The sequence below is a fragment of the Oncorhynchus kisutch genome, unplaced genomic scaffold (assembly GCF_002021735.2).
Source record: "Oncorhynchus kisutch isolate 150728-3 unplaced genomic scaffold, Okis_V2 Okis05a-Okis16b_hom, whole genome shotgun sequence".
Classification (NCBI taxonomy): Eukaryota; Metazoa; Chordata; class Actinopteri; order Salmoniformes; family Salmonidae; genus Oncorhynchus; species Oncorhynchus kisutch.
In genome coordinates, this window is record NW_022261982.1 from 335,890 (window position 1) to 363,641 (window position 27,752).

The 27,752-nt window shown below is 48.1% G+C and overlaps 1 protein-coding gene across 2 annotated transcripts in view; it reads right to left on the reverse strand.

The window, feature by feature from the left end:
- Positions 1-26,400, reverse strand: part of LOC109876465 (fibronectin) — a 31,566-nt gene extending 5,166 nt beyond the window's left edge. Inside the window, exons 1-35 of one of the 2 annotated variants that reach the window (XM_031813641.1) lie at positions 26,054-26,400; positions 25,688-25,810; positions 25,363-25,500; positions 25,133-25,264; positions 23,789-23,926; positions 23,549-23,695; positions 22,799-23,032; positions 21,841-22,023; positions 21,535-21,711; positions 20,752-20,907; positions 19,988-20,116; positions 19,118-19,261; positions 17,606-17,727; positions 16,113-16,281; positions 15,779-15,958; positions 15,294-15,422; positions 13,634-13,918; positions 12,545-12,823; positions 12,084-12,347; positions 10,765-11,028; positions 10,400-10,486; positions 9,702-9,893; positions 8,140-8,421; positions 7,265-7,456; positions 7,008-7,097; positions 5,124-5,390; positions 3,473-3,754; positions 2,929-3,084; positions 2,589-2,705; positions 2,172-2,441; positions 1,903-2,090; positions 1,683-1,770; positions 1,404-1,583; positions 834-1,115; positions 550-639 (exon numbers count right to left, since the gene is read on the reverse strand). In XM_031813641.1, coding sequence (XP_031669501.1) covers positions 550-639; positions 834-1,115; positions 1,404-1,583; positions 1,683-1,770; positions 1,903-2,090; positions 2,172-2,441; positions 2,589-2,705; positions 2,929-3,084; positions 3,473-3,754; positions 5,124-5,390; positions 7,008-7,097; positions 7,265-7,456; positions 8,140-8,421; positions 9,702-9,893; positions 10,400-10,486; positions 10,765-11,028; positions 12,084-12,347; positions 12,545-12,823; positions 13,634-13,918; positions 15,294-15,422; positions 15,779-15,958; positions 16,113-16,281; positions 17,606-17,727; positions 19,118-19,261; positions 19,988-20,116; positions 20,752-20,907; positions 21,535-21,711; positions 21,841-22,023; positions 22,799-23,032; positions 23,549-23,695; positions 23,789-23,926; positions 25,133-25,264; positions 25,363-25,500; positions 25,688-25,810; positions 26,054-26,201 — 6,304 coding nt within the window. In that variant the 5' untranslated portion in view covers positions 26,202-26,400. The remainder of the gene's footprint in view (positions 1-549; positions 640-833; positions 1,116-1,403; positions 1,584-1,682; positions 1,771-1,902; positions 2,091-2,171; positions 2,442-2,588; positions 2,706-2,928; positions 3,085-3,472; positions 3,755-5,123; positions 5,391-7,007; positions 7,098-7,264; positions 7,457-8,139; positions 8,422-9,701; positions 9,894-10,399; positions 10,487-10,764; positions 11,029-12,083; positions 12,348-12,544; positions 12,824-13,633; positions 13,919-15,293; positions 15,423-15,778; positions 15,959-16,112; positions 16,282-17,605; positions 17,728-19,117; positions 19,262-19,987; positions 20,117-20,751; positions 20,908-21,534; positions 21,712-21,840; positions 22,024-22,798; positions 23,033-23,548; positions 23,696-23,788; positions 23,927-25,132; positions 25,265-25,362; positions 25,501-25,687; positions 25,811-26,053) is intronic. The other variant, XM_031813642.1, reaches the window with a different exon arrangement.
- Between the last annotated feature and the right edge of the window lie 1,352 nt (positions 26,401-27,752).

Below are 27,752 nucleotides of genomic sequence, written 5' to 3' on the forward strand. Positions count from 1 at the left end.
TTAGGGAGGGAGTAGGGAGTTAGAGGAGATGCAGTAGCATGACGCCGCCAGCAGGGGGTGGCAGTAAGTCCGCATACTAGAGCCACTACTGTACCGCAAAGCACTGCACTTGAAGTAGAAGTTGCCCCTAAGCACAGATCTAAGATCAGATTACCCTACCCCTGTTTTAGTTTTAACCATTAATGGGAGTGGAAAAATATCTGACCCTGTATCAGTGGTTTGGGCAAATATCTACTCCAAAGCCTGCCACTGCCGTCAATACCTTTTGAATCGCTTGTTTATTCAAAACGTATTCAAAGTGAGTGAGCAGTATTATTGTTTTAGAAGACACAGCTGTTTGTAACAGATGCTGGCACGACTACAAACCAAATCTAACATCTTGGCCTATGAGTTGCTAGACTATTCTTACAATATTCTACTGCAGCTAAGCACATATGCAGGCTTCCCAAACCTTTCTTTGTAACATCACCATTCAGGTAAAAAAAAATCTGGTTTTGGGCCATGTGTGTATGTAGATGTATGTGTAAAGTGTGTATGTGCTGTACTCACGAGTCCTGGCCGTGCCCACCAATGGGGTGCTTCTCTGGACATTCTGAAGAGCGATAATCTTGATGATGTACTCGGTACCTGGTCTCAAACCTGAAAACATCCAACAACATCAAGCATCAAACTCTGCTGGAGGAAATCAGATGTTGATTTGAGTCGATTCAGGTGTTTTCCATAAACTGGACGTGTTGAGAGGCTTGAGCTTTCAGAGGGTGAAGAGGAAGGGGTGGAGTTTAAGAGGGCAGGGTAACTTGAGAGAGAAAGAGAGAGCAGAGTTTGATGTTTACCAGAGATGGTGGCGTAGTTCTGGCCAGCATGGGGGCGGGGGGTAAGCTCACGGGGCTGCGCCCTGCCTGCCTCCTCGTAGGTGATGTAATATCCTGTGATGCGCGTGGCGGGGGGTTCCCAGCTGAAGGAGATGGAGTTGGGGGTCAGGGAGGTGAACTGGAGGTTGGTGGGGGAATGCACCGCTGGTTTGGCTGTGGTGGCCGTGAGGGTGAAGGGGGCGCTGCGTGCATCGCCGTTGATGGTGTAGATGTGGATAGTGTAGGAGGTGCCTGGCTCCAGACCTGAAGGACATCAAACACAACACACTGTCAGTCAGTCAAGAGCCCACTCTGTACTGTACATGGGTTATGTAGTTTACTATAATGATGATAGTTTAGTTGAAAGTGAGGATGGATAATGTAGTTGAATGTAGATGGGGCGATAATAGGTAATGTAGTTCATTTATAGATGAGAGTGGTGAAAGATGTGTGATGTAGTCTACTGTAGATGAGAGTGGTGATGGGTGGGTAATGTAGTTGACTGTAGATGAGAGTGGTGATAGCTGGGTAATATAGTCTACTGTACAGTACCAGTGATGGTGTAGGTGCGCTGCTCTCCGGGGATTGTCTTCTTGATGGCGGGGCGGCTGCCGCCGAGGGGCTGAGCTTCAATGAGGTACCCGGTGATGGTCTCAACCTTAGCACGCCAGGTCAGCGTGATGGCCGAGTCCTTCACGTCAGAGATACGCACACGCCGAGGAGGACTGATGTCTGGGAGAGAGAGAGGAAGGGAGAGGGAGAAAGAGAGGGTGAGTTTACAGTGAGTAAACCAGTGGCCAGTCGAGTTAAAACTCTGTGAAAGCTGCTTACTGTCCAGCGTGGTGACCTCTCCCTCCAGGGGTCGGCTGGTCACAGAGTTCTTCAGGGCGTAAACGTGCACTGTGTACAGAGTGGCCACCTACACAGGCAACACATGTTGACAGACACATAAATACAGTGACAATACATGACCTGAATTTAGACCGTTTAACAACCTTTATCTAGAACACAGTGATGACATACATTCAGAATACTGTAGTCTGTTATTTACCATGAGTCCTGGGACCACGGCGCGCGTGGTGTCTGGGGCGATGGTCATCTCCTTGGTGGGTCCATTGTTGTTCTTGGGGTTGACAACCACACGGTACCCAGACAGCCCGGAGCTGGGAGAGCGCCACGAGACAATGAAGGAGGTGTCACCAACCTCAGAGATGTCCAGATTGGTGGGCGCAGGGATAGCTGGGGGCAGAGATGGACATTAAGTATTTGTGTGTGTGTGTGTGTGCGTGTCTGTATGTGTGTGTGTCTGGTATCTCCTACCTGTGGCCTGTGTGCCCACCAGTGGGGTGCTGGGGGTGCGTCCGTGCAGAGCGATGACCTTAACAGTGTACTCTGTGCCGGGGCGGAGATTCCTCAGTACCACGGTATCGTCTGTCCCTCTGGGCGCCGGGCGCAGCTCTCTCTCGCCCTCCTCAGGGCTGGAGTACAGCACACGGTATGATGTCACCGTGCCGTCCGGACTGTCCCATGTGATCCTCAGGGAGGTGGAGTCCACCTCAGAGAAGGACAGGGCCTTGGGACGGTCCATTGCTGCAAGGAAGCCGGGGGGGCGGCAGATGAAGGACAGAAAGAAGGGAACATCAGAATAACATACATTTGAACATTTCTTTCCTTTGTTATCAGATCAATGTTTTAAACTCTTTTACAATCCGAATGCATGTACACACACACACACACCTGTGATGGCGTTCTCTACCAGAGGTGTGGAAGGTTCTCCATCGGTTCCCAGAGCGGTCACACTCAGAACGTACTCCACCGTGGGCATCAAGCCAGTAAACGTAATCTCGGTCTGATCTAGATCCAAGGCAAGAGAGAGAGAGACAGAGAGAGAGAGAGAGAGAGAGAGAGAGAGAGACAGAGAGAGAGAGAGAGAGGTTGAGCACAGGAGTATAGCTGTAGAACAACAGAGGCTAAAGCTCCTTTTTATCAATGTCTCGCAACACAGTCACAAAATGTCTGCCGTACATATGATCACAGACGGGCAGGGTGCAGGGGATAGAGCAGGGGCAGGTCTTACCAGGGGCCACCACCTCAGAGAAAGAGGGGCCCTGTCCATTCTTGGGGACGCTGGTGACCCTGTAGCCCTTGATGGGGCCCTGGGCCGCGGACCAGCGCACTGTGATGGTGTTGTCCTTCACATCTGTCACGTCCATGTTGGTGGGGCCCTCCACGTCTACGGAGAAAGGAAGAGGGAGGGAGAGAGGGGGGAGGGAGTGAACGAGGGAGATATGGGAGGATTACAAATGATCTACACATGAATCTAAAACTGTTTTCTTCCTCTGATCATTCCTCACTACTGGTAGATCAAGGCATCATTTCCAGATAACCAAATACATATGAAATCTGAAATTGTAATAATGGACACTAGATGGCGACACCAGATCAGAGCCTGTCCTGTCCTAGACATGAACATGTCTATAAATATGTAGTTGGTCACCTGTAATTAACATGAGCATGACACTTAACCCAAACTGCTCCTGTAAGTCTCTCTGCATAATTGTGTCTGCTAAATGACCAACATGTTGATGTGATAATGGTGCATTAAACCATCAGCCCCGTACCAGTCTTGTGACTGATGTAGATGGGTGTGCTGGAGGCCGGGCTGTCCCCTCTCCCTGTCACAGCGTAGACGGTGATGGTGTAGTCTGTCCCTGGGTTCAGGTTAGAGATGGTGGCCTCGGACTGGGAGCCGGGGACAGTGAACTCCTTAGCAGGGCTTTCTCCACCTGTCTCTCCGTGGGTGATCCTGTAGTACCTCACGGTGACAGAGGGGGCGTCCCAGCGGATGGTGATGCTGGTGGGGCTGGTTGAGGTCACTTCCAGGTCGGTGGGGGCGTCAGAGACTAGTGGACAGAGGAGATCAGGAAATAAGACTAGACAGATTAGGAAGAACAAAGAGAAGGGAGGATGAAGAGGAGGAGGGAGAGAGACAGACAGAGCGAGCGAGACAGACAGACAGACAAAGAGAGACAGACAGAGAGCGAGAGACCTAGACAGAAAGGCAGACAGAGAGCGAGTGAGACAGACAGACAGAGACAGACAGACCGACAGAGAGCGAGAGAGAGAGCGAGAGAGAGACAGAGCGAGACAGACAGACAAAGAGAGAAAGACAGAGAGCGAGAGAGCTAGACAGAAAGGCAGACAGAGAGCGAACGAGACAGACAGACAGAGAGACAGACAGACCGACAGAGAGAGAGACATAGAGAGAGACAGAGCAAGACAGAGAGAGAGACAGAGCGAGACAGAAAGAGACAGAGAAAGAGAGAGACAGACAGACAAAGAGAGACAGACAGAGAGCGAGCGAGACAGACAGAGACAGACAGACCGACAGAGAGTGAGAGAGAGTAAGAGAGAGAGAGAGTGAGAGAGAAAGACAGACAGACCGACAGAGAGTGAGAGAGAGTAAGAGAGAGAGAGAGTGAGTGAGAAAGAGAGACAGACAGAGAGCGAGCGAGACAGACAGAGACAGACAGACCGACAGAGAGTGAGAGAGAGTAAGAGAGAGAGAGAGAGTGAGTGAGAAAGACAGACAGACAGAGAGCGAGCGACAGACAGACAGAGACAGACAGACCGACAGAGAGTGAGAGAGAGTAAGAGAGAGAGAGAGTGAGTGAGAAAGACAGACAGACAGAGAGCGAGCGACAGACAGACAGAGAGCGAGTGACAGACAGACAGAGAGCGAGCGACAGACAGACAGAGAGCGAGCGACAGACAGACAGAGAGCGAGCGACAGACAGACAGAGAGCGAGCGACAGACAGACAGAGAGAGAGCGAGCGACAGACAGACAGAGAGCGAGCGACAGACAGACAGAGAGTGAGAGAGAGTAAGAGAGAGAGAGAGTGAGTGAGAAAGACAGACAGACAGAGAGCGAGTGACAGACAGACAGAGACAGACAGACCGACAGAGAGCGAGTGACAGACAGACAGAGACAGACAGACAGACAGAGAGCGAGCGACAGACAGACAGAGAGCGAGCGACAGACAGACAGAGCGAGAGACTGAAAGCATAGAACGATAACAGATAAAGACAGAGACATGAGGCTGTATCACAACCGGCTGTGATTGGGAGTCCGATAGGGCGGCGCACAACTGACTCGTCTGGGTTAGGCTTTGGCCGGGGTAGGCCGTCATTGTAAATAAGATTTTTTCTTAACTGACTTGCCTAGTTAAATAAAGGTTAATTAAAAAATGAAACCAGTCAATACTACTCACTAGTAGCCTGAGTGCCAGTGAGAGGCAGACTCTCCTGGTTCCCGCTGACAGCGTAGACCTCAACACTGTACTCTGTCTCGGGAGCCAGGCCAGTCAGGGTGAAGTGGCTCCTGGTCGGGGGCAGTCTCTCGTCCTTGGCCCTGCCTCCGCTGGTCATCTGGTAATGGATACGGTAGCCGGTGATCACGGCGCTGGGGGCCAGCCAGTGGATGGTGAAGGAGTTGGTCAGGACGTCAGCAAAGTCCAGGCCAGTGGGAGAGTCCAGGGCTACGGAGGAGAAGAGAGACACAGCCATGATCTACATGATACACACGCTGTAGGCATACATATCACTTACTACATCCTGTAGGCATACATATCACTTACTACATCCTGTAGGCATACATATCACATCCTGTATGCATACATATCACTTACTACATTCTTTAGGCATACATATCACTTACTACATCCTGTAGGCATACATATCACTTACTACATCCTGTAGGCATACATATCACTTACTACATTCTTTAGGCATACATATCACTTACTATATCCTGTAGGCATACACATCACATCCTGTGTGCATACATATCACTTACTACATTCTTTAGGCATACATATCACTTATTACATCCTGTATGCATACATATCACTTACTACATCCTGTAGGCATACACATCACTGACTACATCCTGTATGCATACATATCACTGACTACATCCTGTATGCATACATATCACTTACTACATCCTGTAGGCATACATATCACTTACTACATCCTGTATTCTTACACATCACTGACTACATCCTGTAGGCATACATATCACTTACTACATCCTGTAGGCATACATATCACTTACTACATCCTGTATTCTTACACATTACTGACTACATCCTGTAGGCATACATATCACTTACTACATTCTTTAGGCATACATATCACTTACTACATCCTGTAGGCATACATATCACTTACTACATCCTGTAGGCATACATATCACTTACTATATCCTGTAGGCATACATATCACTTACTACATCCTGTATGCATACACATCACTGACTACATCCTGTATGCATACACATCACTGACTACATCCTGTAGGCATACACATCACTGACTACATCCTGTATGCATACATATCACTGACTACATCCTGTATGCATACATATCACTTACTACATCCTGTAGGCATACATATCACTTACTACATCCTGTATTCTTACACATCACTGACTACATCCTGTAGGCATACATATCACTTACTACATCCTGTAGGCATACATATCACTTACTACATCCTGTATTCTTACACATTACTGACTACATCCTGTAGGCATACATATCACTTACTACATCCTGTAGGCATACACATCACTGACTACATCCTGTAGGCATACATATCACTTACTACATCCTGTATGCTTACACATTACTGACTACATCCTGTAGGCATACATATCACTTACTACATCCTGTATTCTTACACATTACTGACTACATCCTGTATGCTTACACATTACTGACTACATCCTGTATGCATACACATTACTGACTACATCCTGTAGGCATACATATCACTTACTACATCCTGTATTCTTACACATTACAGACTACATCCTGTATGCTTACACATTACTGACTACATCCTGTATGCTTACACATTACTGACTACATCCTGTAGGCATACATATCACTTACTACATCCTGTATTCTTACACATTACTGACTACATCCTGTATACTTACACATTACTGACTACATCCTGTATGCTTACACATTACTGACTACATCCTGTAGGCATACATATAATTTACTATTTGTGCAAAAATACATGTGCATTTATCTCTTTTGAAGACATTTAGCCTGACAAACTGTCCTGTGTCTGTCCATACTCACTTGTTCTCTGAGTGCCAGTGACTGGTGCGCTTTCTCTCTCCTCGTAAACACACACCACGCTCACCCTGTACTCTGTGTTGGGCAGCAGGTCTGGAGGAGAGATGGACAGGAAAACACTTGTTAGTTACCTCATAGTTAGTCCGACGCCACAACACACTGCATGAACCAGTGAGGTGTATGACACAATACATACAATGGTAATAATACTGTTCTATTTAGTTCAGGGGTAGGTCATAGGTCATGATGATGTCACTCACTCTGCAGCAGGAAGGTGTTGGTGGCTCCGCCCACGTTGAGCTCCTTGACATCGTCGTCGTTGCTGCTGGGGTGGAAGCGGATGACGAAGCGTGTGATGTCACTGGGCGTGGGGACGTTGGGGACGGTCCAGCTGACCCTCATGTGATCGGGGCCCACCCCTCCGAAGTTCAGGTTGGTGGGGGCGGGGACGGCTGGGGTGGGAGAGGGGAGATAAATTAGGATACTAACTAGGAAATGATGTGGTAACAATAGATACCTTTAACGAATTTAACTTGATTGCTTCTATTCCCAAGAAGACCAAAATTAAAGTATTTGATAATGATTCATTATTTTATGACAATTTTAACATGCAATGACCAGGTTATTACCATCTGACCACGTAATGACCAGGTTATTACCATCTGACCACGTAATGACCAGGTTATTACCATCTGACCACGTAATGACCAGGTTATTACCATCTGACCACGTAATGACCAGGTTATTACCATCTGACCATGTAATGTATAGCTGACTGTAAAGTAAAGCATAACCAACAGGTATTTACAATGAGAAGTAATATAAGAGCATGCCAAGGAGAGGGGAGCTCCACACAGTTACCTCCAGGCCTTCTGTGGCATGTCCAGATGGGACAAGTCAACCAGACAAGAGAGGACACACTAGAGAGCATGGCAGGTATGAAAGAAAAACCTGGACGCAATCAACAATGACATTACTGCTACGATCAGAGAATATATCTACAACATGGTGAGTATGTAAGGTGAGTATGTAAGGTTTGTGAGGCAGTATATTCAGTATTTAGCTTCCCTCATAGCCCCCCCACCCACCCTGTCTAACGACCACCTCCCCTTGTAAAGTTGAAGGTTCAAATCACCAGTCTGGGTTTGCGTTCTGCGTGTGGCCGGCTCGCTCTCCCCTTCCTCCGTTATCGTAGTGACACTGATGTCATAATCCACACCGGGCTCCAGCCCGCGCACCGTATAATGGCCCGTCGACGAGTCCACCGTATCCATGATGATGGGCAAACTCTCGCCCGACGCCATAACCGTTACCCGGTAACTGGTGATGGCTGTAACGTTTACCAGGGCGGTCCAGCGCAGGCCCACAGTGGTGTCGGTGACGTCGACAAAGTCCAGGTCGTTTAGCTTGGGCACGTCTGAGAGGTTTGAGTGCAGAGCGAGGCGCAGGCAGAATAAGACATACAGACACAGAAACCATAGCAGACAGACAGAATCAAAGCAGATGAATGAACATTCCTGGTGATGCATAGCCATACACAGTGGGACAGACAGCACAACACCCTGTAGCAGAACAACAGTAGCCATGCTGGTAAGAGTTAGATTATCAGACCCATAAATTACGTAGACTAGATCAATGACAGGAAAGGATGCTCATGGGTTTTCAGAGAAATGGTTTTTCAACCGGCATATTCACATGATATCCTCAATAAATTAAGAGCTCTACCTTCTCCATGCATATCTTACAAACAGCCATGGAACATAATTACAGTTCAGCCAATGACCATGTTAGCCGGACAGTGTGCAATTGAGGCATCACAACGGACAAAAGACAAACATGTACTGCAATGCTAATTCAGAATGAACAACTGGGGATTTGTACTGAAATTAACAGTGATTTTAGGAATTATCCTTCAGTGAAAAGTGCTTTCAGCGTGATCAGCAGTGACAGTGTGTTTTGCTGGCAGGGAGATTCCATACTTCAGAGAGAAGCCAGACTGGGAGGTTTAGGGGAAGTTGGGCCTGTCCAGGTATACCACTTTTATGGAACGTGTACCGGAGTGTGACGTGGGAATAAATCGGAGTTGGGAACGGTGAATATAAGAAGGGGTGGCAGAAGTAACCTTTCCTGGCCACAGATTGAGAAGGAAAGCTATCCAATAAACTCACACGCACACACACACACACACACACACGTGCAACACACCATAGTGAACACACACACACACACACATTCAAACACTCCCCTTAAAATCAACCAATAGCGAAGACAAAACCATTGAATGTGTGTATCTGTGTGTTGAATCTGTGTGTGTGTGTGTGTGTGTGTGTGTGTGTTTGTGTTGAATCCGTCTGTGTGTGTGTGTGTTTATGTGTTGTATCCCTGTGTGTGTGTGTGTGTGTGTGTGTGTCTGTGTGTTTGTGTGTGTGTGTGTGTGTGTGTTGAATCTGTCTGTGTGTGTGTGTGTGTTTTTGTTGAATCTGTCTGTGTGTGTGTGTTTGTGTTTAATCTGTGTCTGTGTTTATGTGTTGAATCTGTGTGTGTGTTTATATCTTTGTGTGTCTTTCTATCTGTCGGAGCAACAGAACCACCAGCTCCACAGCAAACAGACACTACCTGATCCAGAATCAGTCTAACCCTTCAACACAGCACAGCTCAACCTCAGCCCATGCTCAGGTCCACTGATCTGAGTCCTACCTTGGGTGACAGTGGTGGACACAGGGACACTCTCCAGGTTGTCTTTGACAGTGTAGACAGAGACGTTGTACTCCACTCCTGGACTCAGGTTCTCCAGGATTAACTGGTTCTGGACCGGCTGGACTAACTCCTCCAGGGAGTTTCCTCGCTGCCCATTGGTCGGGGTGCATGTCACTCTGTAGCCTGTGATGTCTGTAATAATAATAATAATAATAATAACAATAACAATCCAAATAACAATAATCATCCCAATAACAATAATAACAACAATAATACAATTATAATTTGGTGGGTGCTTGTATTTCATATTTGTACAAGTACGAATTATACGCATGTGTGAATTGGAAATGTGTTTTTTGCATATCCCATCTCCCCCTGAGACAACCTCAGAGAGTGGGGTCACGGCCAGGGTCTGTTGGGGGAGGGGACAGTAGGGCAGAGGAGACAGGGAAGTGAGCAGCGGAGTTAACCAACTTAGATCTGCCAGGATTTCATGGAAGTACTTGTAACCATTCAAAAGAGAGAGAGAGACAGAGACACCGACAGAGAGAAGCCTTGTTCCTGCTGGCACAATGTTCTGTGGAAAGACCAGGTCCAGACAGAGTGATCCAGAGCCACAGTGAGCCTGTCCTGGATCCTGGGCCTTGGGCAGTGTGTCTGTGGCGTGGGCTGTAGGAGGGAGGAGAGTCAATATTTACCTGGCGTTTTGGCGCCGCCCCACAGGACAGTCAGCTCACCCGTGTCCGCGTTGGACTGCGTACTGAGGTCAGTGGGGGGAGACAGTTCTGGAGGGGAAGAAACATCACTTAAGTCTATACGTGGTAAAAGAACACCCTGTGGCACATTTAAAAAAACGACAGACTACCTTACATGGTTTAAGTAAACTGACTGCAGAAACCTTGAAACAACTCATTACTCCCTAACTGTACAAAATCTATATAGATTAGTTTTTTACCCCAAAATGCCTGCAGCAACAACACGTCTTCCTTGGAAAAAAGGCATTCTGACCTCAATAAAATAAATCGTTGACCGGAGTCTCTCTCTCTCTTTCTTGGTTACTTACGAGTGACAACGTTTTTAGTGATGGGGTTGCCGCGGTCACGTCCGTTGATAAGGGGCTGTACACTGTAAGTGTACTCAGTCCCAGGGGTCAGGCCTGACACAAAGATACTTCCTGAGTCAGAGGTCACATCCCTGGGTGACTCTCCTCCCTGACTGGGTCTCACAGACAGCCTGAAGCTGAACCTGCTGACAGGGGTCCAGGAGATGATGATGGAGGTGTTGGTCACATCAGTGGTGAAGCGAGGGGCATTACCCATCTTTGGGGCTGAGGGGAGGAGAGAGAGAGCGAGAGAGAGGGGGAGTGAGAGACAGCAAAAGAGGGAGAGAGAGAAAGAGAAAGAGACAGAAAAAGAGAGAGAGATGGGGGAGGTGGAGAGAGAGAGGGTGGGTGGAGAGAGACAGAGGGGGGGTGGAGAGAGACAGAGGGGGGTGGAGAGAGACAGAGGGGGGTGGAGAGAGAAAGAGGGGGGGTGGAGAGAGACAGAGGGGGGTGGAGAGAGACAGAGGGGGGTGGAGAGAGACAGAGGGGGGGTGGAGAGAGACAGAGGGGGGTGGAGAGAGAAAGAGGGGGGGTGGAGAGAGACAGAGGGGGGGTGGAGAGAGACAGAGGGGGTGGGGTGGAGAGAGACAGAGGGGGGTGGAGAGAGACAGAGGGGGGTGGAGAGAGACAGAGGGGGGTGGAGAGAGACAGAGGGGGGGTGGAGAGAGACAGAGGGGGGTGGAGAGAGACAGAGGGGGGTGGAGAGAGACAGAGGGGGGGGGGAGAGAGACAGAGGGGGGTGGAGAGAGACAGAGGGGGGTGGAGAGAGACAGAGGGGGGGTGGAGAGAGACAGAGGGGGGTGGAGAGAGACAGAGGGGGGTGGAGAGAGACAGAGGGGGGTGGAGAGAGACAGAGGGGGGGTGGAGAGAGACAGAGGGGGGGTGGAGAGAGACAGAGGGGGGTGGAGAGAGACAGAGGGGGGGTGGAGAGAGACAGAGGGGGGGTGGAGAGAGACAGAGGGGGGGTGGAGAGAGACAGAGGGGGGGTGGAGAGAGACAGAGGGGGGGTGGAGAGAGACAGAGGGGGGGTTCAAATAAACTCAAATCTGGAGTTGAATGGATCAATACCATTTAAACACCTTGCCACAAGCTCAGCAGAACAGAAGACTACAGTCCTCAACAGAAGACTACAGTCCTCAACAGAAGACTACAGTCCTCAACAGAAGACTACAGTCCTCAACAGAAGACTACAGTCCTCAACAGAAGACTACAGTACTCAACAGAAGACTACAGTACTCAACAGAAGACTACAGTACTCAACAGAAGACTACAGTACTCACAGGTGGTGAAGATGCCATTGACTTCCTCACTCAACACGTTGTCCTGCTCAGAGTGCAGTTTGACGGTGTAGTCTGTGTCGGGGCGGAGGCCTCGCAGAGGGAACTGGGTCTGACCGCCGGGGATTCTCTTCTGGGTTGGGCTGGAGCCCTCCACGCTCAGGAACAGACGGTAGCCGCTGATGCTAGCCCTGGGAGCCTCCCAGATCACTATCACACTGTCCTCGCCGATGTCAGTGAAACGCAGGTTGGTGGGGGCGTCGGGCTCTGACAGGGGTAACACACGTAGGGTCACAACATGGGTACAACCACAGGTTTGAAATGGACGACACTGCAGTCGGACTGCTCAGCATCACTGATCTACCAACCCTTCTCACATAGAGTAACAACTTAGAGCGCGATGCACCTCGACTTACTCAAACGGATCCCCTCAACACGCTGTTAGTGTCTGACCATGTACTCACTGGTGGCTCTCTCTCCCGTCAGCGGCTCGCTCTCCACTCCTCCGTTGATGGCGTAGATGTTGAAGCGGTACAGGGTTCCGGGCTGCAGGTGGGTGATCTCTGCGTACGCGTTGGCCATCATGGGCAGCTGCAGGGGCCTCTGGGGCGTGTCACCGGGGGTAACGGGGGCGAAGGTCACGCGGTAACCCGACACCTCGCTGGGAGGGCCGGTCCAGGTGATGATGATTTTCGAGTCAGACACCTCGTAGAACTGAAGGTCGGTCGGGGAGCGGACTTCCTCTGTGGACAGGGAGTAGGAAGTGGTCAGTGAGTTGACTGAGGTCATCTTGTGTGTTGATGGCCTATTGCCTTGTGTTGCGGTGCAAGAAAGAAGGAGTCAGATGAAGTTGAAACTATATGCTGATCTAAGGTCAGTGTTGGATTGTAATGTGAAACATACTTCTACTTTACCAGCTGAGAGGAAGTTGAAAAGACAATGCCAGACAGGAAATTGAAAATGGAGAAATTCTGCTGTCAACCCTACCCCAGGTTCCATCTGGCCCTACATGGCTAGCGCAGAGCCCTAGGCTCCTCCAAGCTCACACTCTACCAACTGTCACTCACAGCAGGGACTGACTCCACCCGGGGGACAGCACAACTTCAAATGTTCCTCTTGAGAGAGAGAGACAGAAGCACTCCCCTAGAAGGTACAATGAAATGGCTCCATGGCTTCAAACTATAATTTTACTGCCTGGGCCAACACTCTCAGAAGAAAAGATGCGATCTAGAACCTAAAAGGGTTCTTCGGCTGTCCCCATAGGAGAACCCTTTGAATAGGAATGTAGCTGTATAGGAAATGATTGATTCTAATGTTGGAAGGGTGATAAAGTGCATGCCAAAATCAACTCTAAGTCAGTTCAAACCAAGTCTGAGGTAGAAATGACTGCAAGACAATTCAACTGGAGGACATTGGTCAATGGCCTATGCTCCTTATAGTAGCCATGGGCTGAAGTCAAGTAGGTCAAGTCTGAGGTTGTGTTATGGTTAGAGTGTGTGTAGGGTTAGGGTCATGTTTGGTTCTGTTGTTCTGTATGCTGTCCAGTTCTCTACCTGGTGCTGGCTCTCCGGCCGTGTTGACCTGGACGAAGATGGGCTCGCTCTCCTGGTTCTCTTCCACAGCGTAAATGCTGATGTTGTAGAGCAGGCCAGGTCGAAGGTCAACCAGGGTCACGGAGGTCTCAGTGTCTGGGAGGATGAGCTCGGTGCTGCTGCCCTCTACTGACGGGGTGAAGACCAAACGGTAGCCTGTGATGGGGGCCTGGGGCTTGGACCAGCTGATGGAGATAGAGGTTTCTCCCACCTGGTTGATCTGATGTTCAGCAGGGGCATCAGGAGCTGAGGGGGGATAAGGAGCACTGGATTTTTATTTATTTCTCTTTTATTTCACCTTTATTTAACCAGGTAGGCCAGTTGAGAACAAGTTCTCATTTACAATTGCGACCTGGCCAAGATAAAGCAAAGCAGTTCAACACATACAACAACACAGAGTTACACATGGAGTAAAACAAACATACAGTCAATAATACAGTAGAAACATAAGTCTATATACGATGTGCGCAAATGAGGTGAGATAAGGGAGGTAAAGGCAAAAAAAAGGCCATGGTGGCAGAGTAAATACAATATAGCAAGTAAAACACTGGAATGGTAGATTTGCAGTGGAAGAATGTGCAGTAGAAATACAACATCATTAGATTAGAGGAAGAGGTCAATGTATTCCTGTCAGAGAGTGAAGGGTGAGGGTTATGAAGGGTGAGGGTTATGAAGGGTGAGGGTTATGAAGGGTGAGGGTTATGAAGGGTGAGGGTTATGAAGGGTGAGGGTTATGAAGGGTGAGGGTTATGAAGGGTGAGGGTGATGAAGGGTGAGGGTTATGAAGGGTGAGGGTTATGAAGGGTGAGGGTGATGAAGGGTGAGGGTGATGAAGGGTGAGGGTTATGAAGGGTGAGGGTTATGTGGGGTGAGGGTGATGAAGGGTGAGGGTTATGAAGGGTGAGGGTGATGAAGGGTGAGGGTGATGAAGGGTGAGGGTTATGAAGGGTGAGGGTTATGAAGGGTGAGGGTTATGAAGGGTGAGGGTTATGAAGGGTGACGGTGATGAAGGGTGAGGGTGATGAAGGGTGAGGGTTATGAAGGGTGAGGGTTATTAAGGGTGAGGGTTATGAAGGGTGAGGGTTATGAAGGGTGAGGGTGATGAAGGGTGAGGGTTATGAAAGGTGAGGGTTATGAAGGGTGAGGGTTATGAAGGGTGAGGGTGATGAAGGGTGAGGGTTATGAAGGGTGAGGGTGATGAAGGGTGAGGGTGATGAAGGGTGAGGGTTATGAAGGGTGAGGGTTATGAAGGGTGAAGGTTATGAAGGGTGAGGGTGATGAAGGGTGAGGGTTATGAAGGGTGAGGGTGATGAAGGGTGAGGGTGATGAAGGGTGATGAAGGGTGAGGGTGATGAAGGGTGAGGATTATGAAAGGTGAGGGTGATGAAAGGTGAGGGTTATGAAAGGTGAGGGTGATGAAGGGTGAGGGTTATGAAGGGTGAGGGTGATGAAAGGTGAGGGTTATGAAGGGTGAGGGTGATAAAGGGTGAGGGTTATGAAGGGTAAAGGGGATGAAGAGTAACGGTGATGAAGGGTGAGGGTTATAAAGGGTGAGGGTTATGAAGGGTAAAGGGGATGAAGAGTAACGGTGATGAAGGGTGTGTGAAAGCTGGTATAATACCTGTGGTCTGAGAGGTGGTGAGGATGAGGGTGGGTTCTCCCTGAGGGGAAACCTCATACACGTTGACGTTGTATCTACGGCCAGGCAGGAGGTCACTGATGCTCACAGAGGTGGTGGTACGGGGCAGGTCTGATGGACAGAGACAATCAATCAATCAATTAAAACATCAATCAACCAATCGGGCGAGTAACCAATTAACACATTAACCAATCAACCAACTAACCAATAAAATAATGGTCTATACTGCAGGAGTAAGACTGGAATAAACTGGAAAACTCTTCTGGATGGTCTATGCTGCAGGAGTAAGACTGGAATAAACTGGAAAACTCTTCTGGATGGTCTATGCTGCAGGAGTAAGACCGGAATAAACTGGAAAACTCTTCTGGATGGTCTATGCTGCAGGAGTAAGACTGGAATAAACTGGAAAACTCTTCTGGATGGTCTATGCTGCAGGAGTAAGTCCAGTAAATGTTGGAGCTACTCACCCAGGACCTGAGGTTTGGCTCCGTCCTCACTCAGCTCATACTCCACTCTGAAGCCTGACACGGTGTCGGAGGCTGACACCCAGGAGATGATGAAGCTACTGGACGTGATCTCTGTCACCGACTCAGACGTGTCCACCACGGGAGGAGGCTGGGTCGTCTCACCCTCAGAGGTCACCCCAACTGGACAAGGGGGGAATAACACATTAATAAGACTTCATTAAGGTTTGTAGGAGAGAAAAAGAGACAGGCTTGTGAAAGTGTAGCTATATAGAGGAACCAAAGAGACGGACACAGTGGAATCAACACTCAAAACACACCCAGTTGGGAGACTTACGGGAGCCGTAGGTGGTGGTAAAGTCAAAGCGGGTGACCTCGCGGCGTCCATAGCGCAGGATGCTGATCAGCTGACCCTCATAGGTAATACCTGGCCGCAGCCCAGCGATGGTGTACGAGTTCAGGTTACCTGGGATGGTGGCCTCTCTCCAGGGGGCACGGGTGTTTTTCTACCAGGGGTCAAAGGGCAGAGAACAGAAGGGAGAGGTCAGGGAGTGAACTTCAAAGATAGCAAGGGTCAAAGTGCTGAATACATCATGGTGATACGAACCAATTTTTATCTGACGTACTGTATATATATATACACACACACACACATTACTTCAGATACAAATGGGTACAAATATATATATATTTAACCTACAGTGTCAGGACTATGAATGAATGAGATGATATGGAATGAAAAACGGTGGGCAACATTTACAGTCTGCACTACTAAGACTCATTCCAACACTCTCTCCAAGCCCAGCCTATTGCCAATGTGGTCACTGGCATTGACTCTCTGGCACCCTGTCTCTCTGCCCCTCCCTGCTTCTGGGGACATTCAACTTGGCTTCGGACGATCGGAAAACTACAGATTCTTCACAACGAGAGAGAGAGAGAACGAGAGAGAGAGAGAGAGAGAGAGAGAAGGAATAGAGGACCCCCATCCAAAACATACAAACCACTACCACTTAGCAGGAAATATGTTTGAATTAAATAAGGGGTAACACCTTGGCAGATCAGGGCCCCTTCAGAGAGAGTGTGAGACGAGAGGAAACTGGATTTTTCCTTTAGGAGAGAAACACACAGCATTTGTACTGTAGCTGGATGTTGAGGGTCTTTGTGACCGTCCGATATCATTTGGATATATGTGTATGTGAGTGTGTGTGTTTCAGGCGAGTTCAAGAACCCCCCACAACCTTGTTTTTCTGTGCTCCAAACCTGTCCTCTTCTTCAGAGTTGACACACAGACAACTAAATGTTGCAACCTCCTGTTTGGGCACTGGTTTACTCATTACTTTCCAACAACACTTTCAGGAACGGAATAGGAACATCCACTTCAAGTGATTCAGGATTTTTTTAAAAGAACGTCATGTGAAAAACAGTACCTGGAATAACTTGTTTCCACTTTGGATATCGGAGAATTAAAAACAGGTAGAGTACTTCAAGAGAGTATGTTCAACTCTTGTGGTACTGCTTCCTATAAGACAGTCAGTCCACCTTTAGTGGCATAGGGCTTCAAGGGCTATCGAGTGGTGCAGCGGTCTAAGACACTACCTCGCAGTGCTAGAGGCGTCATGACAGACTCAGGTTTGATCCTGGGCTGTATCACAACCGGCCGGGATCGGGAGTCCCATAGGGCGGTGCACAATTGGCTGAGCGCTGTGAAGGGGTAGGCCGTCACTGTTAATAAGACTTTGTTTTTAACTGACTTGCCTAGTTAAATAAAATAGTGTGGCTGCACTACCACCAATGACCAGTATCTAGGATGGGCAGTAGAGAGCCACTTACCACTCTCCACTTGAGGATATACTGGGTGATGTGTGAGGAGGCTGGGGCGTTCCACTGGATGGGGTGGGAGTCAGGCTGCTTCCCTGCCTCTGTGATTATCACCTGGACTGGGCGGTGGCCACCTGTGGAGATATGAGGAGGAGGAGGAAGAAGAGAGAGTATATTTTATTAGAAGTCTGTAGTATACTATCAAGCCAAGTGTCACAGACAAGATGGTACTGAACAAATGCTACGTATTCTCCTTGAACAACTTTATATTAAGGTTCTGTAAATAAACACACAATTGTTAAAAGTCACATTCACTTTTCAGTGTCAATTGTTTCACTGTTCACACCAGACTGACCTGGTGTGACCAAAAAAGGTCCTAGACTAACTTGTCAGTACAGTGGCTTGGATGGAAACTAGTCCGAACCAGAAGTCGCTCCACTCTCTGGTCTCAACCAACTATGACACCCACTGGGCCTGTAAATCACTAGGTGTCTTCAGTGTCTGAAATCGCACCAGGGCAATATGTCCACCCCCACTCACTCACATTCACTCACACACACCATACATACAAACACCTCCCTGTCACAGGTGAGCAACTCGCAGCAACAGCGGGGAGTCATTTGACCTGCACTTTTAAGGTCCCTGGCCTGCACCAAACATAACTCTGAACAATCAAAACATACATGTATTCCTCTGGATCTGTAACAGGCCACATGGGAAAACTAGGGCAGGATAACAGGGTGCAGGATTCAGAATTTAGACTGGGGTCAAAGTGTTTCAGAACACTGCATCAAAGTGGCCAGTTGGTAACTCCTGGTTGGTGTGTTCTGAACACAGCTCAGCTGAGCTTTTCTGATTGACACCGTCACCTATAGAGCACTGGCTCAGTGCAGGACGAGCCAGTGCTGTGAGGGGCCTCTTAGGAGGTGGAGTTGGGACTGTTTCACCCAAAGCGTGTTACCACCCAGTGGATTGAGAGAGAGACAGGGAGTGTGCACAGGTAATTAAGTCCCCCAACCTCTCGGCCATCCCTGCCCAGCTGGGTAGAACAACAATACTCAGCCTCTCAGTAGGGGAGAGCCAACAAAGACCTCCGAAACTACAAAGACCCACGGAGGGAGGGGGGGGGGTGAGAAAGGTGGACGGACGCACCCCTCTCCATTTGCCCCACATCAACGTTTAGCAGTCCCCTCCCCCCTCCCTACAGAGGTGGTGAAGGGGTGACACACCGCCCCCTCGTTTAATTTGAAAGGGCCTTTTGATAGAGGGGGGATGGAGGGTATTTAAAGGAGGGAGTGAATGGGAGACTTAAAAAGAAGAGCTAACAACGATTAACTCCCAGCAGGTGTCCCAAGCGTAAAGAGAAGGGGGTGGGCATGGATGGCGAGGGAGGGGTAATGTCCTTGATCAACACCCCACTGAAGACAGCCCTGACCTGGGTTATCTGCCCAGAGGACACACTCAGACAGTTCCACTTATGCTTCACTTCACACTTCTGTTAGCCAATCAGACTTCTCTCCTTACCTGGGAAGGTCTGCTGTGGCTCGCAGCTCATCTCACCAATACCGTTGCCGTAGCAATAGCAGCGGTAGAGGACTTGGTGGATGGTTTTGTCCCAGGTCTCTCCAATCTGATAGAACGCCCTGCTCTCAGGCTCCTGGCACTGGTCTGGAGGGAGAGAGAGAGGAGAGAGATAAACTCCCATATCTACTGGGTGAAATACCACAGTGTGACATCACAGCAGCAAGATTTGTGACCTGTTTCCAAAAGAAAAGGGCAACCAGTGAAGAACAAACACCATTGTAAATACAACCTATATTTATGTTTATTTATTTTCCCTTTTGTACTTGAACTATTTTCACATAATATGACATTCGTAATGTCTTTATTCCTTTGTAACTGTTGTGTAATGCTTACTGTACATGTATTATTTATTTCACTTTTGTTTGTTATCTATTTCACTTGCTTTGGCAATGTAAACATATGTTTCCCATGCCAATAAAGTCCTTACATTTAAATTAAATGGAGAGAGAGGAGGGGAGAGAGAGAGAGAGAGGAGGGGAGAGAGAGACAGAGAGAGAGGAGGGGAGAAAGAGACAGAGAGAGGAGGGGAGAGAGAGACAGAGAGAGGAGGGGAGAGAGAGACAGAGAGAGAGGAGGGGAGAGAGAGACAGAGAGAGACAGAGAGAGGAGGGGAAAGAGAGACAGAGAGAGACAGAGAGAGAGGAGGGGAGAGAGAGACAGAGAGAGACAGAGAGAGGAGGGGAAGGAAAGCGATTCAAATTCCTGCTGCCAAAAATCTCTTTAGAATGTCAGCCTCCTCTTGGATAGAAAGGGCCAGAGGTGTGATAAGGATTTATTTAAGCTCTGAAGAGAAACCAGAGAGAAACTCACCGATGGCGTCGCACTTCCAGCGCCCGCGTCCCTGTCCATAGCAGGTGCAATTCATCATGTAGCCCTGGTCATGGAGCTTGGTGAAGGTCTGGCTCACCTCATAGGTCAGCCCATCCACAATGCACTGGTCTGGAGGAGGAAGGAGACAAGGAGTTTTAATGATGTACTGGTCTGGGGTAGGAAGGAGACAAGGAGTTTTAATGATGTACTGGTCTGGGGTACGAAGGAGACAAGGGGTTTTAATGATGTACTGGTCTGGAGGAGGAAGGAGACAAGGGGTTTTAATGATGTACTGGTCTGGGGTACGAAGGAGACAAGGGGTTTTAATGATGTACTGGTCTGGAGGAGGAAGGAGACAAGGGGTTTTAATGATGTACTGGTCTGGGGTACGAAGGAGACAAGGGGTTTTAATGATGTACTGGTCTGGAGGAGGAAGGAGACAAGGGGTTTTAATGATGCACTGGTCTGGGGTAGGAAGGAGACAAGGAGTTTTAATGATGTACTGGTCTGGGGTACGAAGGAGACAAGGGGTTTTAATAATGTACTGGTCTGGGGTACAAAGGAGACAAGGGGTTTTAATAATGTACTGGTCTGGGGTAGGAAGGTGAGGAGACAAGGGGTTTAAATGCTGGTTGATCCTTTCAGTTAATTCTACATTCCAGTTGTCAAGGCTACTCGATCTAGAACCAGGTAATGACAGTACAACTCCTATGACTGCTGTCTAACAACACATAAGAGAACAGGTGCTAGTAAGGCGGTAGGACCTTTGAGTTGGGAGTAGGCGATGCAGCTCCACTCTCCGCGGTTGTTGCCCAAGCAGGTACACTGCATCATGTGACCCAGGACATCGTGGCGTTTGTCCCACTGGTCTCCCACACGGTACATGACCCCGTCGTTGGTGGTGCAGGCCTCCTCGTGGGCTGGACGGAGGAAGAGAGGGGTCAGTGAGGGGCTGTGTGTGTGTATGTAGGTGGCATGGATAATCTCTTTTGGAACTGAGACAGATTTAGTTTCCAGACAGACTCTGGACCCATGCCAGGGTGTGGGTCCTATCCTCTGCCCAGTGGAGCCAAGAGTCATTCATAATCATTCTAACAGGCTCTTATAGAGGCATTACTCAGCCCTCTTCATGGCCGTCCCCCCTCACTTAATAGCTTTTAAAGACCAACTCATTAACTGCCCAATGAACCTCTGACGGCTCTGTAGACCGTAAGTAACCCTTTCAGTTAAACAGTCATTCTTACCATCTGTAAGGGCAACATCAGACGGATGAAGACAAGCCTAGTACATTTATCTTGATAAGACCTCTGTCAAATAGAGGAATTCAGTGAATGTTGAAGACAGTAGCCCACCAGAGCTTCCCACGCCCACCATACAGAGCCTGAATGACCTTTCAAAAGAGCGATCTTACCTAACAATAGTCTTGTTTGCATGCCAGTAAAGATGGGCTAGTCAATGTGCCTGACTGCTCCTGTGATTGTTTATTGTTTGGTGTGAGGGCCTGAGACAGGAAGAGATATGTGAATTGACAAATCACACACACTCACCAGCCATCGGGCAGAATCCGTAGCGCTGCTCTCCTTCATAGTTGGTTGTGGTACCGCACCACCTCATGCCGTCGCGGCGACCATCGGCGGTACAGTCAGTGTAGTTACGCCCGTTGTAGAGGAAGGGGAACTGGCACAGTGCACCATTGGAGTTACCCCCTCGGGTCGACACCAGGGCTACAGAGCAGATCAAACTTTCAACAGTTAGATATGCTGCTATCTATCTTGCTAGCTACAGTATATATCTATCCACCCACCCACCCATCCATCTACCTCCCTCCCTCCCTCCCAGACTCCCAGACTCACAGTTCTTCTCGGTACAGAAGGAGTACTGCTGGTCTCTATGGTAGTCAGAGGTGGTGCTGCACCACAGCTGTCCATCAGTACGTCCCTCTGAGGTACAGGAGTAGTAGGTCTTATCCATGAACACAAAGGGGAACACACAGGCCTGGCCTTCTGAGTTCCCACCGTACACCTGGCTCTGGCCCTCTGGAGGGTAGAGAGAGAGAAGGTGAGGCAGGTTTAGACCAAGTTAGCTGAGGTGAGACAGGTTTAGACCAAGTTAGATGAGGTGAGACAGGTTTAGACCAAGTTAGATGAGGTGAGACAGGTTTAGACCAGGTTAGATGAGGTGAGACAGGTTTAGGCCAGGTTAGGTGAGGAGAGACAGGTTTAGGCCAGGTTAGATCAGGTGAGGCAGGTTTAGACCAAGTTAGGTGAGGTGAGACAGGTTTAGACCAAGTTAGGTGAGGTGAGACAGGTTTAGGCCAGGTTAGGTGAGGTGAGACAGGTTTAGGCCAGGTTAGGTGAGGTGAGACAGGTTTAGACCAGGTTAGATGAGGTGAGACAGTTTTAGACCAGGTTAGATGAGGTGAGACAGTTTTAGACCAGGTTAGATGAGGTGAGACAGTTTTAGACCAGGTTAGATGAGGTGAGACAGGTTTAGACCAGGTGAAACAGGTTTAGACCAAGCTAGATGAGGTGAGAAAGGTTTAGACCAGGCTAGATGAGGTGAGAAAGGTTTAGACCAGGCTAGATGAGGTGAGACAGGTTTAGACCAGGCTAGATGAGGTGAGACAGGTTTAGACCAGGCTAGATGAGGTGAGACAGGTTTAGATGAGGTGAGACAGGTTTAGACCAGGTTAGGTGAGACAGGTTTAGACCAGATTAGATGAGGTGAGACAAGAGGTAAGACAGGCCTTGACTATGGAAATATACTTTTTTGAGACACAACCTTTTACTTTTAGTCTGAGTTAAGACTCACCCTTCTCCTCACAGCTGACGGCACCAGTACCCTGGCAGGTACACAGCATCTGCTTGCTGCCCTGGGTCCTGATCCAGCGCATGCCCACGTGGAAGGTGGCGCCCGAGTCCGTGCGGCAAGCCCCCTCCTGGGGGGGTTCGGGGAGGGTGGAGGGCTGGTGGAGCTCCGTCTGGATGGTCACATGAGTACTTCCTGTACCTGTTCCTACACCTGTTCCTGTACTAACACCTGTACCTGCGCACCAGGAAGACAAAGAGACATGTATTTACCAAGGTGGTAACTTAATTGGGGAGGACGGGTTCATTGTAGTTGCTGGAACAGAATTTATGGAATGGGTTTGATACTATTCCATTCACTCCATCCCGGCCATTATTATGAGCCGTCCTCCTCCCACCAGCCTCCTCTGTTACCTATATATTAATTTATAACCTGTTTGTCAGTGTATAACCTGTTCATTTAATTATGTATGCATTTAAATATATATATGTTTTTTACCCTTTATTTAACTAGGCAAGTCAGTTCTTATTCTTATTTACAATGACGGACTACCCCGGCCAAACCCGGACGACGCTGGGCCAATTGTGCTCCGCCCTATGGGACTCTCAATCACGTCCGGATGTGATACCATCTGGATTCGAACCAGGGACTGTAGTGACGCCTCTTGCACTGAGATGCAGTGCCTTAGAACGCAGCGGTAATCTTGTAATATTTTACAAAGTGTGTGTGTAAAACACAAGAGGGCTGACTCACCAGTAGTGGCAGAGTGTCTCTCACACTTCCACTCTCCTCTGCCATTTCCTGTACACAGACACTGGAGTTGGTGCCTGTTAGCATCTGTCTTGGTCCATGTGTCTCCGATGCGGTAGGAGGTCTTGGTGTCCTGGTCATTACAACGGTCTAAAGAAATAAGGAAAGGAATGATGAGTGTGTGTTTAAGTGTGTTTGCGTTTACATGAGTGTGTATGTATGTGCTTGCATGTGTGTACTTACTCCTAGAGGTACAGGTGATGCGTCCGTTGCCCTCCCCCAGACAGGTGCAGTCGATCATCATCCAGCCTTGGTACGGCTTCTCCCAGGTCTGCCCCACCACGTAGGATGCTCCACCTGTGTTGTCATAGCAACGCTCCGCTGCACAAAAACAAGTTCCAAAAATGTTGTTATTATTGTAACCTAATTATTTGAACTTAATTATCCATCACCTTCTCCAAAGGGCCTGTGGGTTTGATGATGGAGTTACAATCAAGTTATTTTCTAGTGGAACAACAGGTTACATCTCCATCACTTCCCTTCTCTGTCCCACATCTCTCCTGTGAAACCTCCTCACACGCAGGTGAATCTTGGAAAGGTATTTTCAGAAGTAGATTTATTTCGACAGAGTGCACATCTCCATCTCTTCCAGAATAAGAGTCCCAACAAAAAATCTAAATGGCAATGCCATAATAAAAGTCTCAGATACACATGACATATTTCTGATTATAGAAGATATATTTCTAATTCCAAAACCATGCCTACATTATCACCAAATCATCTTCACCATTAGGGCCTACCTCCATATGAGTCACCTCACCTAACTTTCCATGAAAACACTCAACTGAGCTAAATCAACAGTTATGGGGCAACGTTTGGGACAGAGATGACTGTTATGGCCTTCAAATATTTACAATGACATCTAGCACTATTTCCAATAAATGACTAGAAGAAGGACTTTGAACTGCAGTTTGATTGGTTTAAGGACATCCCCATATTAAGAAAAACGTTTACCCCAACAACCCACAGACCACACATTCATTCCTTTCAGATGACATCTAGTCTCTCCTACTCAAAGGACTCAGACAGACAGACCCTCACACACCGGTTTGCAGGTCCTCAGACAGACAGACACTCACACACCGGTTTGCAGGTCCTCAGACAGACAGACACTCACACACCGGTTTGCAGGTCCTCAGACAGACAGACACTCACACAAGGGTTTGCAGGTCCTCAGACAGACAGACCCTCACACAAAGGTTTGCAGGTCCTCAGACAGACAGACACTCACACACCGGTTTGCAGGTCCTCAGACAGACAGACACTCACACACCGGTTTGCAGGTCCTCAGACAGACAGACACTCACACACCGGTTTGCAGGTCCTCAGACAGACAGGCACTCACACAAGGGTTTACAGGTCCTCAGACAGACAGACCCTCACACAAGAGTTTACAGGTCCTCAGACAGACAGACACATACAGGGTTTACAGGTCCTCAGACAGACAGACACTCACACACGTTTGCAGGTCCTCAGACAGACAGACACATACAGGGTTTACAGGTCCTCAGACAGACAGACACTCACACACGGGTTTGCAGGTCCACTCTCCCTTGCCGTTTCCCAGACAGACACAATCCAGCATGTAGTCTCCGGTCTCGTGGGGCCTTCTCCAAGTGTCCCCGATTTTGTAGGATCTGCCTCCCTCGTGGCAGCGGTCTGGAAACGAAAATACCAAACATCATTATTCATAAACACCAACGTACTACATAAGTACACAAATAATACTATATGGGTTGCCGGGAAGGGCAACTCACTTCCGATTGTGCAGCTGATTTTGCCGCGGGCGGAACCGATGCAGGTGCAGTCCCACATCATGCCGTCCTTCGCCCTCTCGTAGGTCGCACCCACAGGGTACGTCTGGTCGTTGTATTTGTCATAGCAGGTCTCCTCCCCTGCAGAATGCATCAGAGAAGACTTTCAACATGTGGCCTAAACGTTTGAGATAAACGAAGCGACTTCTGTGCGCAATGGCAAAAGTGCCAAAAAGGGAACGCGCTCTAAGAGCGCACGGATGTTGTGCAAAAAAACGAAACAAATTGCCTACTTCATTATACATTCAAGTCTGGTGCTCCAGCTCACCTTGGGGTTTTGTTTTACATTTGATCCCTGCGGCTCCGTTGCAGGTACAAAGCAGTGTACTCCCGCGGTAAGCCTTCTCCCATTGATCGTTTAGTCTGTAAGAATGTCCGTTCTCATCGCAGCCTGCAAGATGAGGGAGACACACACAAAAGAGCCATGAGTCCTGAACAAATTCGGCGCATGATAGGTTAGCTAAACACCCATATTCAATACATGTACAGTAGTGATTTAAAAAATAAATAATATTAGATGTCCTTCATAAATGGAATTGTAACTACAGTTGTTAATGACAAGATGTGGATTCAAGGTGCATTCAAATGCTTTATCTAAGGGGCAAAATATCACATTAAGAGCAAGTCTACATACCTTGAGCAAGGGGTACTGTGTCTGCGAGTTCGGGGTAAACTTGTTCCTGAGTTTGTCTCTTGTTTTTCCCTTGGTTCTTTGGCATACAATGGACCGCGCTGCTTACGCACAGCGCAACCAGCAGCCCTGTCACTGGGCTACCAGTCATTTTGGTCAAGTTAAAAATAAAAAAACAAGACACTTTTATGTTTCCAGTTATGTCCTAAGTAAAAATAAGAACGATCCAGGTGCGGTGAAGTTGACCGTCAGGAGCGGATAGTATTCTCTCCCCTTGCTTTCCAAATATTACCCAGTGCTGCTTCTCCCAGCGGCTACTTTGACCGCCTTTCCTGCAGCAGATGCGATAGACAGACTGGAGGGATGCAGACCGTTTTTATATGTGAGCGCAAAGGCACCGTTTGGGGAGGGGCAATGTGCGTCTGGGTCCAGGGGAGCAACACAGACTCGTCACTTACCAACCATCCTAAACCGCAGACCCAGACCAAGAATGAAAACTCACAAACAGAGTACAGCACTAACATTCTGAGGCTGGGCTGGGTTGTGCAACCTGGACTCAGACGTCGACATAACACAGTACACAGTAAACCTGTGAAACTCAAATGAGTATATGTTACATTTAGTATGGTATTTATTAATTTGTGGTTGTCCATCATCCATTTTGTAGGATATGTTATGAATTACAATTCATATCATATGTTACGAATTGCAATTCATACAATATGTTACGCATTCCAATTTGTTGTGGCTAACTTTAGCTACATGGCTAACGTTAGCCAAAATGCCTACCCTCAGACAAAATGCCTACCCTCAGACAAACTTCAATTTATAGGCCTAATGATAATGACAGCCTAATGTTGATAGGCTAATCATTTATTTATTTATTTATTTATTTTACCTTTATTTAACCAGGTAGGCAAGTTGAGAACAAGTTCTCATTTACAATTGCGACCTGGCCAAGATAAAGCAAAGCAGTTCGACAGATAAAACGACACAGAGTTACACATGGAGTAAAAACAAACATACAGTCAATAATGCAGTATAAACAAGTCTATATACAATGTGAGCAAATGAGGTGAGAAGGGAGGTAAAGGCAAAAAGGCCATGATGGCAAAGTAAATACAATATAGCAAGTAAAATACTGGAATGGTAGTTTTGCAATGGAAGAATGTGCAAAGTAGAAATAAAAAATAATGGGGTGCAAAGGAGCAAAATAAATAAATAAATTAAAATTAAATACAGTTGGGAAAGAGGTAGTTGTTTGGGCTAAATTATAGGTGGGCTATGTACAGGTGCAGTAATCTGTGAGCTGCTCTGACAGTTGGTGCTTAAAGCTAGTGAGGGAGATAAGTGTTTCCAGTTTCAGAGATTTTTGTAGTTCGTTCCAGTCATTGGCAGCAGAGAATCATGCTAAACTGGTCCTTTACAGAACAGTCAATGTGACCCACAATGACTTAGCTATCAAACAAGGGCAATTCAAGCGTTAAACGAAAACAACAACAGAATAAAAGTATAACGATAAAACTAGGCCTGCAGGATTGCAGTCTCATTTCTGTTTGGACTTAAGAATGACATGTTTTGGTAGGTCGATGGGGGATGAGGGGGTTACTGACAGCTCACCCCTACGTTCCATCACTGTTTAGAGGGAAAAAGTTGACCCTAATGCACCCAGACTGGTTCACTGTTAGGGAGGAACCCAACA